At 44.2% G+C, this 20,018-nt stretch overlaps 1 protein-coding gene across 1 annotated transcript in view; it reads left to right on the top strand.

Annotated features, from left to right (window-relative positions):
* Positions 1-20,018, top strand: part of CYP2D6 (cytochrome P450 family 2 subfamily D member 6) — an 86,748-nt gene that overhangs the window by 23,021 nt on the left and 43,709 nt on the right. Inside the window, exon 3 of the mRNA XM_077452519.1 lies at positions 7,992-8,144. Within this exon, the coding sequence (XP_077308645.1) occupies positions 7,992-8,144 (153 nt within the window). The remainder of the gene's footprint in view (positions 1-7,991; positions 8,145-20,018) is intronic.

Raw genomic sequence — 20,018 nt, 5'->3', positions numbered from 1 at the left:
AGGCTGTTGGGGAGTACTGTTTACCTCTCAGTGAAAGATCATCCTGGCGTTGTGAAAGGTTAGGCATCTGAGGTCCCTCAGTAGCGCGTCTGCCTCTCTCCCTGCTCTCCGGCCTTCCGGCGCCATCTTGGGCCTGCACATCGCGCGGCTGACGGTAGAAATCCGTCATGCGGCTAAGTCTTTTAGCCTCCTTCCTTCGCCTAGACATGATCTCTGTCTCTGCCCGACCTCGGGGGTGCCAAAACCGCCGTACAAAGACACTCAGGAATGCTGTAAATAGCTCCGGTATTCAGGCGGCGAACGGAACCCCTCAGCTGCCGGCAGGGCAATTGGTTTTCTAACTACTGCATTTTGAGAGAACTTGTTTATGGAGCACCGTGATATGTGCCCTGAGGGAGTCTGTTGGGAGAGATGACCCATCCACTATGGAATTCAAATTGAAAAGAAAATAAAGTGTGAGGCCGCGTACACACGGGCGGACTGTTCGCCCAACTTTGTCCGCTGAACAGTGTTTGGGCGGACAGTCCGCTCGTGTGTGGGCTTTCAGCGGACAGTTTCAGCGGACAGTTTGACGGACAAGGTTTTTCAGAATTTCCGAAAAACTGTCCGCTGAAACCTTGTTTCAGCGAACAGTCCGCTCGTGTGTAGGCTTGTTCGTCAAACAAAGTTGCGCGCATGCTCAGAAAGGATTTTCACGCCGAAAGTTATAATGCAGTGTATAGGACGTCGTATTTTTCGTCCCGTCGTACGTGCCGTTCACGTCATCGCGCACGGTTTCAGCAAACTGTTCGTCCGTCGTGTGCGGCCATGTCCGTCCATGCTAATTTTGAGCGGACTGTTTGCCGAAACTGTTTGACGGACAAAGTTGGGCGAACAGTCCCCGCGTGTGTACGCGGCCTGAGGCTATAGTACAATGTTGATAGACCATCAGGACTGGGGGCTTTACCCAATTTAGCTGACGCAATAGCCGCATGAAGCTCCACGTCCGAGATAGAGGCTTTAAGGGACTCTTGAGTCTCCTGAGACTATTTTGGATAGCCTGAGACATGAAGAAATTACTTTATAGCATATTGTTTGGTCAATGATGGTAAGAAATTACAAATTACATTTCTCCCAAAGGGCCAGGAGTTCACAGTGCACCACTAGGGCAATAGACTTTTTGTGGAGGGATTCCAAAGTGTGAAATTGTGCCTATAGGGTCTGACATTGGAGTGTTGCTTCTTTTGACGGGCTCCATGCTTTATGAAGAGGCCCCTAGCCAGACATTTGTGGGCTTCCCACATCTTTTAATTCTTTGGTGACCTCTAGCATACAGTGGGGAAAATTATTATTTGAACCCTTGCAGATTGTTTAAGGTTGTCCATTTACAAAGAAGGGTCTATAATTTTTATCATGGGTGTATTTAAAATGAGAGCGATAAAATATCCACCACAAATGCAGAAAAAACACATAAAGAAAGAAGCTTGGTGAGAAGGAGACAACTGTTTTATTATTATTATTATTATTATTATTATTTGATTATTCGCAAATGGAAGAAATAAAAATAACCACCAATTGCCCTCAGTCTTGAGCTCCATGCAAGATTTCACCTCATGGGTAAGGATAATCATGTGAGAAGTGAGGGATCAGCACAGAACTACATACGAGGAGCTTGTGAATGATATCAAGGCAGTTGGGACCACAGTCACCAAACAAAGCATTGGTAACACAGTACGCTGCCATGGATTGAAATCCTGCAGCACCTGCAAGGTTCCCCTCTTCAAGAAGGCACATGTACAGATTTATCTGAAGTTTGCCAATGAACATCTAAATGATTCAGAGAAGGATTGGGAGAAAGTGCTGTGATCAGATGAGACCAAAATTGAGCTCTTTGGCATTAACTCAACTCACTGTGTTTCAAGGGAGAAAATTGCTGACTATGACCCAAAGAACACCATCCCTACAGTCAAGCACAGAGGTGGAAACATTATGTGCTGGGGCTGTTTCTCTGCTAAAGGTAAAGGCCAATTTGCAAGCATTGAGGGGCCAGTGGATGGGGGCCATGTTTGTAAAATCTTAGATGAGAACCTTCTTCCCTCAGCCAGAACACTGAAGATGGGTTGTGGATGGATCTTCTAGCATGACAATGACCCAAAACATAGAGCCAAGTCAACAAAGCAGGGGCTTATGAAGAAGCACATTAAGATCATGGAGTGGCTTAGCCTGTCTCCAGACCTTAATCCTATAGAAAATTTATGGAGGGAGCTGAAATTTTGAGTTGCCAAGCGACAGCCAAGAAACCTTAAGGATTTAGAGAAGATCTGTAAAGAAGAGTGGCCCAAAATCCCTCCTGAAATGTGTGCAAACATTGTAACCAACTACAAGAAATGTATTACCTCCGTGCTTGCCAATAATGGTTTCCTCACCAAGTACTAAGTCATGTTTTTTTTTTAAATACTGAATTCACTCACTGATCTGCAACAAAATTTATAACATTTGTATCGTGTTTTTTTCTGAAGTTTTTATTGGTATTCTGTCTCTATGATTTAAAATAAACCTATGGTACAAATTATAGACCCTTCATTTCTGTGTAAGTGGTAAAACTTACAAAATCTGCAGGGAATCAAATAATTATTTCCCATGGTGATACAGAAAAGAGGGAGAGATGAGGGTGCCCTGGTGAGGCTGGGTATCCAGTACTTAGTAGCAGTGGAGAGATGGCACTGAAGGCAGCACTTCGTAGAGAAGAAGCAGCTCTAGAGGATTATAAAGGAAAGAGAAAGGCACCTCTAAGTGCAGTGGTTAAAATATTTATTACAGGCACAATGGGATTAAAAACACTTACAAGGGTGTAAGAGGTCATAGGCATATAATGATTAGTCCTCATGCGGGTCGCTGTAATCCTAAGCTGTCTGGGGTAGAAAGAGAGTTGTCCTGCAGCTTTCAGAGTCCCTGGTGACATGGATTAGTGAAGAGGGGAAGATGAGGCGGCCCTGGTTCTGGAACCAAGCTTGAACGCACGTGGCCAATGTAACATCAGGTGATGGTGGTGGGCAGTAACTCGTTTCGGAGCATACACGGCTCCTTCGTCAGACTGGGTCTCTGATAGCTGCAGGACGGCTCTCTCTCTCCCCCAGACAGATGAGGAATGCAGTGATGCAGATGAGGACTAATCAATATATGCCTATAACCTCTTACTCTATTGTACTGTAAGTGTTTTTAATTAAATTGTGCCTGCAATAAATCTTTTAACCACTGCACTTAGAGGTGCCTTTCTCTTTCCTTTAATAATTATTTTCCGCACTGTAGTTTCTTGATCCTGGAGAAGACTGTCATTTGGTTGCCACATGGGGACTGATTGTCTTGAGGGAATGACAGCCATAATCAGCTAAATAAGGGCATGGTCTGAAAAAAATGACAGAGTCAATAGTGGCAGAGGACACATTGGGTAGATGCTTGTAGAAAATTAAAAAGTAAAAGAGTCTAGAGTTAGTTTAATGAGGGACAGAGAAGTAAGTGTAGACACGATCGGATGGGTGTAGGAATTGACAGGTATGCACAAAGTGGTGCAAGACCCCAAAACCCTCAGGTCCTCTCCAAATTCAGCGATGACTTGTGAAAGACAACGTATGTAGGCCAAGTGGGATAGTATACATTGATGAATGTCATCAGAACTTCACCAATCCTTCCCTTGACAGAGAAAGCCAGATACATAATGTTCTTCTAGCTATGCTGCCACAAAGTTCATGCAATATATTCCATATTTATTGTCTTCCATTTATAAACCCCTCGCGCTAAAGTGAATATTATAAGTCAGTAGGAAGAGCTTACAGATTCTTTGTAACACAGGGAAGAGAAGTTTAGAGAAACTTGGTGCCCCTGGTTTGCTTTTATTTACTCCAATTACCAGGATTTGTTGGCATCCTTGAATACTGGTTGAGGTGAGTCTGTCCTATTTAAATGACGGTCCCATAATTATCAGATATAATAGACCAGTGGTGTCGCTAGGGGTGGCTATTGGGACTATAGTCCCGAATCTGGGGCCCATAGCCCCAAGTCTCTCACCTGGTGCAGTGGTGCCATCAGCGGCGGATGTGGGTGCCATGCAGATAAATTCTATTTACATCCCCACAGGAGGAGCCCAAGGGAAACACACCGCTGTGTACAGTATATCTGTCCATGCTGTTCTGAGGTCTGTGCACTTTACTATACAGTATGTAGGTGGACATGTGCAGGGGGGGCGCTATGGGAGGTGTGCCTACACTGATGAGGGGGTCTGCACGGAGGGGGGTGTCTATACTGATGGGGTCTGCACTGAGGGGGGTGTCTATACTGATGGGGGTCTGCACTGAGGGGGAGTGTCTATACTGAGGGGGTTCTGCACTGAGGGGGGTCTATACTGATGGGGGTCTGCACTGAGAGGGGAGGGACTCTATACCAATAGGGGTCTGCACTGAGTGGGGGGTGTATATATACTGATGGGGGTCTGCACTGTAGGGGGTGTCTATACTGATGGGGGTCTGCACTGAGGGGGCTGTCTATACTGATGTGGGGGTCTGCACTCAGGGTGTCTATACTGATATGGGGGATGTATAATGAGGGAGGGGGTGGTCTGTATTGAGGGGGGTCTGTACTGATGGAGAGAGGTGGTCTGTACCGTGCCCGCAGCCTCTTTATCTGCTGTACCATGTCCACAGCCTTTGCATCTCCTGTACCATGTCCGCAGCCTCTGACATCTCCTGTGCCATGCCTGCAGCCTCTGACATCTCATGTACCATGCCTGCAGCCTCTGACATCTCCTGTACCATGCTTGCAGCACTTGACATCTCCTGTACCATACCCACAGCCTCTGCATCTCCTGTGCCATGCCCGGCAGCCTCTGACAGGAAGAAAGTGTAAAAAAAAGAAAAAAAAGAAAAAATACTTTCATTTAGCCATCAGGTCCTTAACCACTTGAGCCCCGGACCATTTTGCTGGCCAAAGACCAGAGCACTTTTTGCGATCCGGCACTGCGCTGCTTTAACTGACAGTTGCGTGGTCATTTGCTTTTTGCTATAATAAATATCCCCCAAAAATATATAAAAAAACTTTTTTTTCCCTCATAATTCAAAAACTAGGAAGGGAAATAGGAATTTTGATGGTGCAGGCGTTAACTAGATCATAATAAACATTATTGAACTGAATAACAGTTGAGAGACTTGAGAGACTTGAGAGAGGGAGAAAAAAAAAGGGGGGGGGCCCTTTTTTTTTCCCTCTCTCAAGTCTGCACGTGTATCTTTATTTATTGTGTTTATGATAATATTTTGTTACTATGTCATTTTATATTTTTGATGTAGATCTTTTTGAAATATTCACACATCCCCTGAAGAAGCAAATATTTCTGCGAAACATGTTGGGATAATGTGTGTTTAATGAGAACAACCACTGCATTGTACTGTCCACCGTCTGTTTTTATATCTCATTAATGTAATTGTTAATGAATTTTAACTTTGAACTAAATAAATATTTGTAATATAATTTTGTAATCAGTTCAATAATGTTTAATATGATCTAGTTAACGCCTGCACCGTCAAAATCCCTATTTCCCTTCCTAGTTTTTGAATTATGCTTAAATTTTCAGGGATGTGGTGCCTTACTTATTAGGTGTTTGCGATGTTGAACCACTAAAATGTTTTTTTTCCTCAATTTAGGCCGATATATATTCTTCTACATATTTTTGGTAAAAAAAATCACAATAAACGTTTATTGATTGGTTTGCGCAAAAGTTATAGTGTCTACAAACTAGTAATGGCGGCGATCACTGATTTCTATCGTGACCGTGACATTATGGCAGACAATTCTGGCGTGATTTTGGGACCATTCACATTTATACAGCGATCAGTGCAATTAAAATTGCATTGATTACTGTTTAAATGTGACTGGCAGTGAAGGGGTTAACACTAGATGGCGCTGTAGGGGTTAAGTGTATCCTAGGGATGTGTACTTATTGTAGGGGGTATGGGCTAGCTGTGACACATCACTGATCATAGCTCCATAGCTCCCTGTGATCAGATTGGTGACACTTTCACTAGGCAGAATGGGGAGATGCTTGTTTACACAAGCATCTCCCTGTTCTTCCTCTCCGTGAGATGATCACGGACATAGAGTCCGCGGGACCCGCGATCCTAATCACGGATCTCCTGGCCGGAGCGCACGCCGCCGGCGGCGCTCACGCGATGGCATGGCGGTATAGTCAAGGGGACGTACAGGTACGCCCATTTGCCCAGCCGTGCCATTCTGCCGACGTACATTAGCACGTGCCGGTGGGGAACCGGTTAAAAGTCATCCACTCTTGGGTTACCAGGATAATTAAATTGGCATGCAGGAAGTACGCTTTTCTGCTCTGGAATAATTGAAAGCCTGTTTGACTAGAGGGGTGGCAGACTTTGAGGCAGTTATGCCAGGATTGCTCAGAGGATATAGGTAAGGGCTAGCTTGAAGGTCTGTTGTGGCCTTCATTCAACCTTACAAACTAAATATGTGACCAGCATGTTTGGGACCAGAGAGATCAATTCCTTCTGGCATTAGCAGCTTTTCTTTAGATGTCAGTGTCTCTCTTAATTGTTCTCTCCCACTCTATATTGGTAATAATCTTTGGTATATCCCTTTGTGTGCTGACGGGAGGATGGGAAAATTATGGTATTTGATAACAATTTTCCGTTTTATTGTAATACAGTCGGGAGCTGTCATGCACCTATATGTAAATACTCTTTCAATCAAATAAGCTTAAACCTTCTCCACAGTATAGAATTAGTGATTAAGATAAATGAAGGCAGGGGTTGAGCCCATATCCATTTATTGTGGAGTTTTATTGGTAAATTATTAATTACTAAAATACTGAAAAAATAAAAGACATTGTTTTGTTTAAAGGTAAAATATTCATAAACACAATTTTTCATTGCAGTGTTCAAAGCTCACCAAACTGTTTTGTTAAAAAGTTTCTTCATGAATCTAGAAGGATTGGTAGTAATAGTAAACATTGTCAATTACATTCCTCTTTAATTACAACAAAATGCAATGCAATTTTATAAAAATACACACAGTTACACCAGGTGTGCATATATTTGGTAAATTAAACTGTCTGTTAAAGCTAAACTCCAGGCAAACAGCCTAATAAACATATGAAATACTTATAAGAGAAATGTTGTACCTGCTAAAGAATTCTTATCTGTCCATTCACTATGAGATTTGCACAGTTCTTACACACAGCATTCCCTCTCTGGTAAGGCAGAAGACCTTATTTTTATCTGCTGCAGTTGAGTAACACTAATGCCACCTACACACGACCAGACTTTCCAGAAGACTACGTCCGACGAGATAATGTGATCATGTGTGGGCTAGTCCGATCGTTTTTAGAGAAAAAAATATCAGACGGACCTAGAAATAGAACATGTTTCAAGTCTATCCGACGGACTAAAATCAGGAAAACCGTTTGTCTGTGTGCTGGTCCGACTGACCAAATACGAGACAAGGGAAGCTACTGGCTATTGAACTTCCTTGTTTAGTCCCATTTACGTCATCACGTTCAAAACAAACAGACTTTCGAACGGACTTAGTCCATTCATGTGTGGCCAAGTCCGTTCGTTCGGAAAGTCCGTTGGAACGCCTCCGAAAGTCCGTCGGACCTATTCTGCCAGAAAATCCGGTCGTGTGTACGCGGCATTACAGGTCTTGTCCTTCACTTAGCCTGTGACTGGACAGTAAAATGAGAGTCAGCAGGCTGATGGGCTCATGTTTCAATCACTCTGCTCTCTCCCCTTTGCAGCATGCTCCCTGCAGTGCAACAAAACTTATTAGCTCTTTGGGGGGGGGGGGGGGGTTGGAACCAAGTCAAATTCAGGTACCTACATTGCATGTATTGAGGAATACAAAGATGCATTTTTTCAATTTTGTTTATATCTGCCTGGAGTACAGCTTTAAGTACCATGATGCACAAACTCAAGATAAAAATGTTCTATGCTGTGATTCCTTAGGATTGGTAATTATCGGATATGGGAAATCCTGGAGAGAGCAAAGAAGGTTTACACTGTCTACATTAAGAAACTTTGGAATGGGAAAAAAGTCTCTGGAGGAGAGAGTGGCAGAAGAAGCTCAGTATTTATGCACTGAATTTAAATCCTACAATGGTGAGTATTAAATGATGGTCTGAATACCGTAAATAAAATGTATACTGTATAGGGACAACAAAAGATGGAAAAAATGGGGACAAAGACCTAGGCCGCGTACACACGGGCGGACTGTTCGCTCAACTTTGTCCGCTGAACAGTGTTTCCGCTCGTGTGTGGGGCTTCAGCGGACAGTTTCAGCGGACAGTTTGACGAACAAAGTTTTTCGGAAATTCCGAAAAACTGTCCGCTGAAACTTGGTTTGAGCGGACAGTCCGCCCGTGTGTAGGCCACTTTCGAAATGAGCAAACTGTTCCCGCTGGGAGGAAAGTCTGCTCATTTCGAGCGCGTGTGCAGGTAGGCGGGCCCGCGAAGGAGACGTCGCGGGCCCCGCCGCCTGGTATGGACTTAAAGGGGAACCCCAACGCCGAAAAAAATCGGCGTGGGGGTCCCCCCAAAGTCCACAACAGACCCTTGTCCGAGCACGCTACCCGGCCGGCCAGGAAAGGGGGGCGAGCGAGCGCGCCCCCCTCCCGAGCCGTACCAGGCCGCGTGCCCTCAACATGGGGGGTGCCTTGGGGAAGGGGGGGCCGCGCGGCCCCCCCACTCCAAAGCACCTTGTCCCCATGTTGATGAGGACAAGGGCCTCTTCCCGACAACCGTGGCCGTTGGTTGTCGGGGTCTGCGGGCGGGGGGCTTATCGGAATCCGGGAGCCCCCTTTAATAAGGGGGCCCCCGGATACCGGCCCCCCACCCTATGTGAATGAGTATGGGGTACAATGTACCCCTACCCATTCACCTGTAAAATAAAAGTACCCAAAAAAAAAACACAACACACGAGATAAAATATTTTATTGCACAGCTCCGGGGGTCTTCCGTCTTCGGGGGTCTTCTCGCCGGACTCCTCCGCTATCTTCTTGTAGCTCTTTTGCTAGCGGAGGAGTCCGGCTTTCTTCCTCCCCGCCGCCGGCCTCTTCTCCCGACTTCGGGGGTCTTGTCCCCCTCTTCGGTTCTTCTGCCGGGCCACCGCGCCTTCTTATAGCTCTTTTGCAGGCGGTGGCCCGGTCTTCTGTCGCCGCCGCCTTCCGTTCTTCTGCCGGGCCACCGCGCCTTCTTATAGCTCTTTTAGAGGCGGTGGCCCGGTCTTCTGTCGCCGCTGTCGCCTTCCGGTCGCCTTCCGTTCTTCTTCTTGTTCTTCTTCTTCTTCTTCTCCAGGAGATGTTGACACGTCGCTCTCTCCGGCCGGAATGCCAGAGCCGCGCTGTGCGGCCACTTATATAGTGACAATGGGGCGGTGTCGCATGGTATATGTCACATGGGTTGGTCACATGGTGACCCCGCCCCCTTATGATGTCATAGTCCCCATGTGACATCAACCCATGTGACCAACCCATGTGACATATACCATGTGACACCGCCCCATTGTCACTATATAAGTGGCCGCACAGCGCGGCTCTGGCATTCCGGTCGGAGAGAGCGACGTGTCAACATCTCCTGGAGAAGAAGAAGAAGAAGAAGAACAAGAAGAAGAACGGAAGGCGACCGGAAGGCGACAGCGGCGACAGAAGACCGGGCCACCGCCTCTAAAAGAGCTATAAGAAGGCGCGGTGGCCCGGCAGAAGAACGGAAGGCGGCGGCGACAGAAGACCGGGCCACCGCCTGCAAAAGAGCTATAAGAAGGCCCCATACTCATTCACATAGGGTGGGGGGCCGGTATCCGGGGGCCCCCTTATTAAAGGGGGCTCCCGGATTCCGATAAGCCCCCCGCCCGCAGACCCCGACAACCAACGGCCAGGGTTGTCGGGAAGAGGCCCTTGTCCTCATCAACATGGGGACAAGGTGCTTTGGGGTGGGGGGGCCGCGCGGCCCCCCCTTTCCCAAGGCACCCCCCATGTTGAGGGCACGCGGCCTGGTACGGCTCGGGAGGGGGGCGCGCTCGCTCGCCCCCCTTTCCTGGCCGGCCGGGTAGCGTGCTCGGACAAGGGTCTGTTGTGGACTTTGGGGGGACCCCCACGCCGATTTTTTTCGGCGTTGGGGTTCCCCTTTAAGTACATTCCAGGCGGCGGAGCCCGCGACGTCTCCATCGCGGGCCCCGCCTACCTGCACACGCGCTCGAAATGAGCGGACTGTTGCCTCGTGTGTGGGCGAGTCCGTTCATTTCAAAAGTTGCGCGGACTTAGTACGACGAACAAAGTTTTCCGTATTTGTCCGCTCAAAAAGTGCCGTGTGTGGGCGTGTTCGTTCATTCAAAAGTTTGACCCGGGACTACGTCTATTGACGTCGTCCCGGAAAAGGAGATCCGCGCTGTAGCCGTCATTTGGCTATAGCGCGGATCTCAAGTGGTTAAAAAGGGGCACATTCTGGAGATATTAAGGTGGTGAAGAGTGGCAAGATTTGGAGAGTGACTACACTTGGACCACAAAGGACAGGTCAGGGTCCAGGATTACCTAGCACCCTGGCATGAGGGGAGAGACTGATGTTTGTTTTATTGATCTTGATGGAGAAGTCAGGGAAGGGGGCATGGACCAGAGGAAAAATTATGAGCTAAGTTTAAGAAAGATTGAGTTTGAGGATCCAAGCTAATATGTACAGTACATACTAAGTTAATAATACAAGAGGAGACTGAAGGGGTGAGGTGAGGAGTAGAGAGATAGATTTGTGTGTCGTCCACATAGAAATGGTAGTGGAAGCCATGGGAGTTTATTAATTGACCAAGGGAGGAAGTGTAAATGGAGAAAAAGAGGGGTCCAAGGACAGAACTTTGGGGTACCTCTACAGAAAGATGAAGTTACATATAGTTACATAGTAGGTGAGGTTGAAAAAAGACACAAGTCCATCAAGTCCAACCTATGTGTGTGATTATATGTCAGTATTACATTGTATATCCCTGTATGTTTTGGTCAATCAGGTGCTTATCTAATAGTTACTTGAAACTATTGATGCTCCCCGCTAAAACCACCATCTGAACCGAATTCCACATCCTTGCCGTTCTTACAGTAAAGAACCCTCCATGCAGTTTAAGGTTAAACCTCTTCTCTTCTAATTTTAACGAGTGGCCATGTGTCTTGGTAAACTCCCTTTCGAGGAAAAGTTTTATCCTTATTGTGGGGTCACCAGTTTGGTATTTGTAAATTTAAATCATATCCCCTCTCAAGCTTCTCTTCTCCAGAGAGAATAAATTTAGTGCTCTTAACCTTTCTTCACAACTAATGTCCTCCAGTTAATTTATTAGTTTTGTTGCCATTCTCTGTACTCGCTCCATTTCCAGCACATTCTTCCTGAGGACTGGTGTCCAGAACCGGACAGCATATACCAGGTGCGGCCGGACCAGAGTCTTGTAGAGTGGGAGAATTATTGCTTTATCTCTTGAGTTAATCCCCTTTTTAATGCATGCCAATATTCTGTTTGCTTTGTTTGAAGTAGCTTGGCATTGCATGCTATTGCTGAGCCTATCATCTACTAGGATCCCCAGGTACTTTTCCATGCTTGATTCCCCCAGAGGTTCTCCTCCCAGTGAGTAGATTGCATTCCTATTTTTGCCACCCAAATGCATTATTTTACATTTTTCCACATTAAACCTCATTTGTTATGTAGTTGCCGACGCCATTAATTTGTTCAGATCTACATGCAAGGTTTCCACATCCTACAGAGATGTTATTGCCCTGCTTAACTTAGTAACATCTGCAAATCAGATTCCCTTCCTCATTCTTTATGGGGCCAATAAGATTTGTCCTCCCTCTTTTACTGTTTCTTTTACTGTTTATATACTTAAAGAATTTCTTGGGATTTTTTTGCTCTCCTCTGCCATGTGTCTTTCGTGTTCTATCTTAGCTGCCCTAATTGCACCCTTACATTTCTTGTTGCATTCTTTGTAAAGTTTGAATGCAGATGATGATCCCTCAGCCTTGTATTCTTTGAAGGCCTTCTCCTTTTCTTTTATATGCAGTTTTACCTTGGAGTTAAACCACCCAGGACTTTTATTCACTCTTACATTAATTTCCCAGTGGGATGCACTGGCTAATGCCCTTATTTAATATGCTCTTAAAGCAAACCCTTGTGTTCGTGTTCTATGTTCCTAAGATTTTATCCCAGTTAATATCTTCTAACAAGGTTCGTAGTTTAGGGAAGTTGGCTCTTTTGAAATTCAGTGTCTTTATATTACCCTTATGTTTCCTATTTGTGTGATTTATACTGAAGCTAATTGACCTGTGATCACTGTTTCCTAAATTGCCTTGTATTTACACATCTGTGATCAGGTCTGTATTATTGGTAATCAGTAGGTCTAGTCATGCTTTGTTTCTAGTTGGTGCGTCTAACATCTGACCAATAAAGTTGTCCTGCAAGACATTTAGACTGGGTGGAAGGAACCGTGCATTCATCTAAGGCTCACCAGTTCCTATGTCTAGATAATTAAAATCCCCCATTATGATGACACTTCCCATCCTTGCCGTTAATCCAAATTGTGATAGGAGGTCCATCTCCCCCTCCTCCCTCAGGTTAGGGGGCCTATAGCATACTCCCAGTATTACTTTCCCCTTAGTTTCCTCCCTTTGGATCTCTACCCATAAGGATTCCACTTCCTCCCATGCTCCCTTAGTAATGTCATCTATCACATTCACTTGTGCATTATTCTTGATATACAGGCCTACCCCTCCCCCTTTTTTACCCTCTCTATCCCTGCGATACAGGGAATACCGTTGAATGGTTGCTAGCCAATCATGAGAGCGGTTGAACCAAGTCTCTGAAATTCCCACAAAATCAAAATCCTCCACGTACAACAGTATCTCTAGTTCTCCAATCTTGTCCGAAGAGTAGAGGAGGAAACAATTATAGGCAACACTGAAGGAGCGCTCTGATAGGTAGGAGGAAAACCAGGAGAGAGCAGAGTCTTGAAAGCCAAGAGAGAGGATTTTTTTTTTGAGGAGGGGATGGTCAAGAGTAGGGATGCCTTAATACCATTTCTTTTTACAATAAGTACGAGTACTAATACTTTTCTTTTAGTACTCGCTGATACAAATTACCGATATTTATCTCAATTGTTTTGTTTACACTTCAGCTGTCAGCAATGGTACAAAGCATTAAAAAAGTTATTTACAAATTAAATAAATGTATTTAAATTTTTTTTGTTTTAAGTTTCGTGCTTTTTTCAATGTGAAAGTGTAAATATATGTTAAATGTGTAAAAATATTAATGAACCAAGCAAACAAAAAAGTTTTAATTATTAATAGTTTATATTATAAAAGTGGACAAAAAAATCATCAGGTAAATAATAATTAAACGGAGAAGGAAAATAAACAATTAATAAGGCTGATTAGAGTAAATTGAGGGTTAAAAATGGGTTAAACAGAGGAACAATTTAAAAAAATGTTTTAATGAATAAACAAAAATAGAGATAAAAAGAAACAATGTTACTTTTTATCTATCTGTTCCAGCAACTGAGCAATGTTGTTGATAAACATTGCCTGGCTGCCTTTTTTTTTTTTAGCTGCAATTCCCAGGACTTCGTTACACATCAGCTGTCAACTGGGGAACCCCACTGACAGCTGAATGAGTCATCGGTTGTTAAGGACACAGTGGCCCAACTCCTTAACTATCTGCTTTTTTTTTTTTTTTTTTTTTACATTTTAGTTGTCAGTTGGGGAATCTCGCTGACAGATGAAAGAACCAAGCCTGAAAGTATCGGTTTCAGGTATTGGTGCATTTGCATGAGTACTAATACTCGTGCAAATGCTTAGTATCGGCACTGACACCGACTGGTATTGGTATCAGTGCAACTCTAGTCAACAGTTTCAAAGGCTGAAGAGGGGTCTAGTAGGATGAGTATGGAGTAATGGCCATTGGTTTTAACAGTTAGTAGATCATTAGTGAAAGGGGGGGGGGTGTGGCTGGAAGAACGAATGAATACGTCACCTCCTCCCTGTTACTGGATTTATTGTGTAAAGGGGAAGAGAAGGAGGAAGAAAGGGATTATCGTAGTGTCAAAAACTACAGGGACACTATATATGTATAGTGTCCCTGTAGTTTTTGGCACCGCGATAATCCCTTTCCTCCTCCTGCTCTTCCCCTTTACACAATAGATCATTAGTGAGTTTCAGTCAGACAGTCTCAATGGAGTGTAGTAAGTGAAAGCTGTAAAGGCTTGATCCCCTGTAAGGGGTCAAGAAGGTTGTTGTCAGTGAGGTAGGAGCTCAGGTGGTTGTAGACTAAGCATTCTGAAAGTTTTGATACATAAAGCTTTTTTCAGCTTGGTTCTCGCTTAAAACGGGACGCTGTCAAACTGAAAGCCAAGCTTGTCTCTCAGCTACAAGCTGCTGAGACGAGCCTACTCCATTCCTCCATGATGGAACGTCTACGAGTTGTGGTCTCTTTCCGGAATCGTATTAAGTCCTTGGATTTCAATAACATTTCTAAATCATTGTTGTGGTCTAGACAAAAGTTCTATGAGTATTCTAATAAACCACACAGAATGCTAGTGAATAGACTCAAGCCATGTCCATTTCTGTCTATACCTGATCATTTAATGCAGTCCATTACCCCAACTTATTGTCCTCATACCATGTCAAGGTGTTTGGGGATTTCTATAAAGATCTTTATAATTGTCTGAGCTCAGATCCTACCTCACATTTCACACAAGGTAAATTTGATGACTTTATGTCATCTCTACAACTACCCGAGATATCCTGTGAACAACGTTCTAAACTTAATTCGCCTATTATAGCCAAGGAAATTACTGAAGTGATCAAATTTTTACCGTCCCATAAGTCTCTGGGACCTGATGGGCTCCCCTATTCTTACTACAAAACCTTCCTCCCAACATTAGGCCCACACCTACTGGTCCTATTCTCATCATTTTTCACAGGAAAAGACCCCTCACTACCCGATAACTATCGTTCCATAGCATTGTTAAATTCAGACTATAAAATATTTACCAAAATTCTGGCCAATATATTCTTGCTATTGCTGCCGTCTCTAAAGATCAGGTGGGCTTTGTTCCAACTAGACACGCAGGAGACAACCTGCCATAGTTTTGAGCTTGGATGATCAAAAAGCATTTGATCACTTAAGCTGGCCATACGTTTTCGCAGTACTATCCCAATATTTGTTTTCAGGGTCTATCACTGTCCTCCCTTTGTCGCTTCTTGGAAGAATTAATGTTCACAAGATCTCGATACTTCCCAAACGTCTTTTCTATTTGAGACGCTACCAGTGGCACTTTCACATCTAAAGGCTCCCCAATGGAAGTGCATACGCTTTGTATAGAATAATGCCTCCCATCGCATCACGAGTTCAGTGATCCTTGCTCTAAAAACTATGGGGTTTTAGCTGCTCCAGACATCATTAAATATTATTATTCATCTCATTTGCGGGTACTGACATCTTGGACATCTAGGAAGGCCCCAAATAGATGGGCCAAAATTGAAATGGGGATTACCTCCCCGGTCCATCCATGCTACATGTTGTGGCCTTCCTCGAGCAAACATATGCCACAATTGAGGTACATATGCCTAGGCCCAATGTTATTCAAGTTATCCATATTATTATTATTATTATTATTATACGCGATTTATATAGCGCCAACAGTTTACGCAGCGCTTTACAATGTATAAAGGGGGACAACACAATTGCAGTACCATACAAAAGGTACAGGAGGGCCCTGCTCGTAGAGCTTACATTCAAAAGGGAGGGGGTGGTGGTACAAAAAGTAATAGCTGCAGAGAATGATTTTATGTGGGATATCCATATGGAAGAGATGCTCGGAACAGTTTTAGTGCATATGTGTATCTGAAACGAAAATAGATAGGTGATTTGTTATGCCGCGCATGCACACGAGCGTAATGTCCGACAGAAAAAGTCAGACGTATATTCCAATCGTGTGTATTGCTCATCTGAGTTTTTTTAACAAAAATTCTGACTTACCTAGAAATAGAACATGTTCTAAATATTTCCGACTGAACCAATTCCTATCAGGACAAACCACTCGTCTGTATGCTATTCTGACAGACCAAAAACGACGCAAGCTCTGAAGCAAGTATGAGACGGAAGCGCTTGGTGTGGTAAAAGTTGTTTTGCTGCTCACATTCACACTGAGTTCTCACAAACTGATTTCTTCATTATTTATCCTCATCTCATGAATAATATTCTATTTTTTTAAAAGCCTGATCTCCATAAATAAGGTTTACAATTATTTTTTATACTCATCTTTAATTTAATAATAATAATTAAATTTTTTATTTAATCAAGATTTAGTTTACGATTACTTAAAAATTATTTTCTAGTGATATCCATATCATTTGATTTTTTGGAGTGTCAAGTTACCATAATAACATTATTATCTTATATTTTTTATTAACCTTGAGGAGGTTGTTGTCCCTTGTTAATTTGACATTGTCTTTTTTAAATGTACCTACCTATTCACAAACAAACTGTCCTTTTTGAATAAAAACACATAGGAAAGTATTTTGTGAAAATAAAATATCCATTTATTCTGGGTAACAAAATAAAGAGGAAGTCATTGCAGGACAAACTTTTTGAATTTGCGAAGCCTTTTGGCCCTCGTGGCACACATCAACAAGTCTGTGGAAAAGAAAACTGTAAGTTTGAGGAGTCCATGTAATAGGGAGCACAATCTGGTCCAGGAATCCTAGAGATCAGGACCAGCTGCAGATGACATATCTGTCCCCAGGCTGTGGTACTGTCTTCTGTCAGACCAGACTGAACCCAGGCCATCACTTATTTCTCTTCCCTCCAGACTTCCCTGCAGCCTTCCTTGGAGCCTGTGGCTCTGGTGGTGGATTTTGTGGCAGGAGGAGGAGGATAGGCTTGCTCATATATGTGGCTGTTCTCAGTCAGCTGGCCCTCAACCCCTTCCGAAGGGCATCATAAACAATTCCCTCACAGAGGAGGCGTTGGCCCTTCTCTGATTCCAGCAACCTGGTGGCTAGATAGCAGCCATAGGCCTCTTGGGGGGCTCCTGAGGAAATTGCTGGCTTTCCTAATGAGGACCAGTGCTGCCTCCTCCTTCATTGTCCCCTTCCTGGGCCTTTTGATGGTAAGGCAGAGGGGAGGCATCTGGGATTGGGTGAGGCTCCTACTGGGCCCAGTCATCTCCTGGCTACCCCTGGGCATGGCCACCTCCTGGCTGCCACTGGGCATGGCCTCATCCTGGCTGCCACTGGGCATGGCCTCCTCCTGGTTGAGCTCATCCTGTGTATAAAAAAGGGACATATTTGTAGTTTTTGCTTCATCAAACACACACAATTTTCAGCTCATGACTTGCAAATTGAATGTTAATAAATAGAAAAGACTATCATTCTGACCCCAGCATTTTTCAAGCTGGTCACAAACATTTTTGGCCGCTACTGTCTAGTGATATGTATATATGATTTATTGGATAAAATCATTGATTTGTAATCAATTATAACATCTAGTTAACATCATTAATATTAGGACAATAAATATGTAAAAAAATGATATACCTAGCTCCAGCTGGGCGCATCAACTTCTTCCGGGATGGAAGGCCCAGATTGTTCCTCGTCAGCCTCTGTTGGGGTTGAGGGAAGGGTGGAGGGAAGGCTGCAGGGAAGGGTCAAAAGAGATTCCTTGGCTTCAGTCTGGTCATCCAGAAACCACAGTTTGTTGAAGTACCACAGCCTGGGGACATAAACACTCTCTGCTGATGCTCCTGATCAGAGTGAGTTCTGGATCTTATTATGCTCCTTCTCATACATGTTCCTCAAGATCCCAATTTTATTTTCCAAAAACGTCACGTTTGCTTCGGGGACCCGAGTCTTCACAAATTCCAGAAGTTTCTCCAGCGATGACCTCCTAGCTTGTTTATTATAATATAAGCTGTGTTTTCACCTCCTACAAATTCCTCATCTCCCTGTATCTGTCTATGAAACTGCCCATGAATTCTGGGTCCTTAAACTGATTCACGTTTGCTGTAAGACAATGCACAAGACAAAAACACTGTCAGTATAAACTGTCATTATCTTATCCCAATATAGTCCTCAATCTTGAAGCAGTATAGGCACTGTGATGGACCAGGTTCAAATTTTACCTTCGTTTAGCATGCTCGCCACTTCCGTTCATTCGGCACACAGATCGTACGTACGACACATGCTTGTTAGCTTTATATACACTTTGCATACATGAAACTCGCTTCACCCGCCCCTGGCGTTCTTTTTCATGAATATTCCCGACCCCTTTTCTCCTTTCGGTGCGCAGTAGGAGCAACATGACACAGCAGGTGGTTGGAAATTATTCCAGTAGCGAGGAGGAAAGCTCAGAGCCCAAAATGTCCCGATCCAGGAGGATATTTAAGGCTTCCAATATGGCCTTTGAAGAAATGGTGGAGATGGTGGACATCTTGCGGAGGAAGGATTATGATGGTAAACATGGACCGTACACCCAGCCGAATTTGTGCAAGGGCAAAATCATGACAAATGTTGTGAAGACTCTGGAGCAGAATTTTGGGGTACGACGCTCCAAAGACTAATTAAGGAAACGCTGGTCTGACCTTAAACAGAGGGAGCCGGATCAATATAGAAGAATAAAGAAAGTGCTTCAAAAAAGTAAGTACTTGTCGTGTGTTCCTATTATTATTATTAACTTGCATGCTGATCCATGTGCTTTTTTTTTTTACTGTTGCACAGTTTTAAATGGTTACTTTCATGCTCGTGGGCACGGTAATCGTTTGTAGGAAACATAGTTTGTTTGCAAATAAATACAATGTTTTTAGCTGATACAGTGTTTTAACTACATTTTGGTCATGCTAATTTGTCTTATTAAAAAAAGTTTAGGACATTGTTGTCTAGATGTCTTTGAAACTAAAATGAATTGCAAACTTGATTCAGTGGAATGTAAGGAAAGTACACTCAGCAGCTGTTTACACATCTGGACTCAGGAGCACTAGTGTGGGACACCAGAGCACATTTTTAGGGTGACCCACACAGGTGCTCCAGTGAATACTTGGGGTGTCTTCATCTGCAAAACTTGGCCAAAAAAGGTAATTATTCCAGCTTGGTTAAAGAGGAAGTAAACCCTGATGGGTTTACTTCCTTTTTGATTCCCTGCAAAGGTAAAGCATAATGGACTACTATGCATCGCATAATAGTCCATTATGTGTCACTTACCTGACACAGGATCCAGCAAAGTCACAGCTGTCCCCTTGTGTATGGAGCCTCCATCTTCTTGGTGGGTCTCGCTGCTCCGGCGCTGTCATTCGACAGAGCAGCGATGACGTCACTCCCGCGCATGCGCACAGGAGCCACCACTCGCGGCACATCGCCGTTAACAGCGGCGCGGTCAGTGCGCCTGCACGCTGCTGTCTACGGCGCATGCGCCGTAGACAGCGGTGCCTGTCTTTTGGCAAATATTTCCTAAACCAGGGGTAGGGAGCCTCGGCTCTCCAGCTGTTTTGAAACTACAAATCCCATCATGCCTCTGCCTCTGGGAGTCATGCCTGTGATTGTTAGGGTCTTGCAATGTCTCATGGGACTTGTAGTTTTAAAACAGCTGGAGAGCTGACGTTCCCTACACCTGTCCTAAACCATGTAGGTTTAGGAGATGTTTCTTGGAGCTACAGGTAAGCCTTAATCTAGGCTTACCTGTAGGTCAAAGTGGTTTGTAAGGGTTTACAATCACTTTAAAAGGGAATTAATCATGTCTTCAACTTGGATCTCTGCCCAAACAGACAATTGTACACCACTTCCAAACAATGTTTCATATTCCAATTTCTGGACTCAAATATCTGTGTGATAAGTATACCTTTTGTTTCATTCTCATAGGTAAGAAAAGACTCAGAGGACACCATTCAGAGGACACCAGGGACCCCCCACATTGTCAACAAGATTGGGAAATCAGCCCAAGCCCCCCCCCCCACCCAAGGATCTG

This window comes from Lithobates pipiens, unplaced genomic scaffold, assembly GCF_037356315.1.
Source record: "Lithobates pipiens isolate NorthernLeopardFrog02 unplaced genomic scaffold, aLitPip1_a1.2 Scaffold_23, whole genome shotgun sequence".
Taxonomy (NCBI): Eukaryota; Metazoa; Chordata; class Amphibia; order Anura; family Ranidae; genus Lithobates; species Lithobates pipiens.
This window is presented reverse-complemented; position numbering and strand designations above follow the sequence as displayed.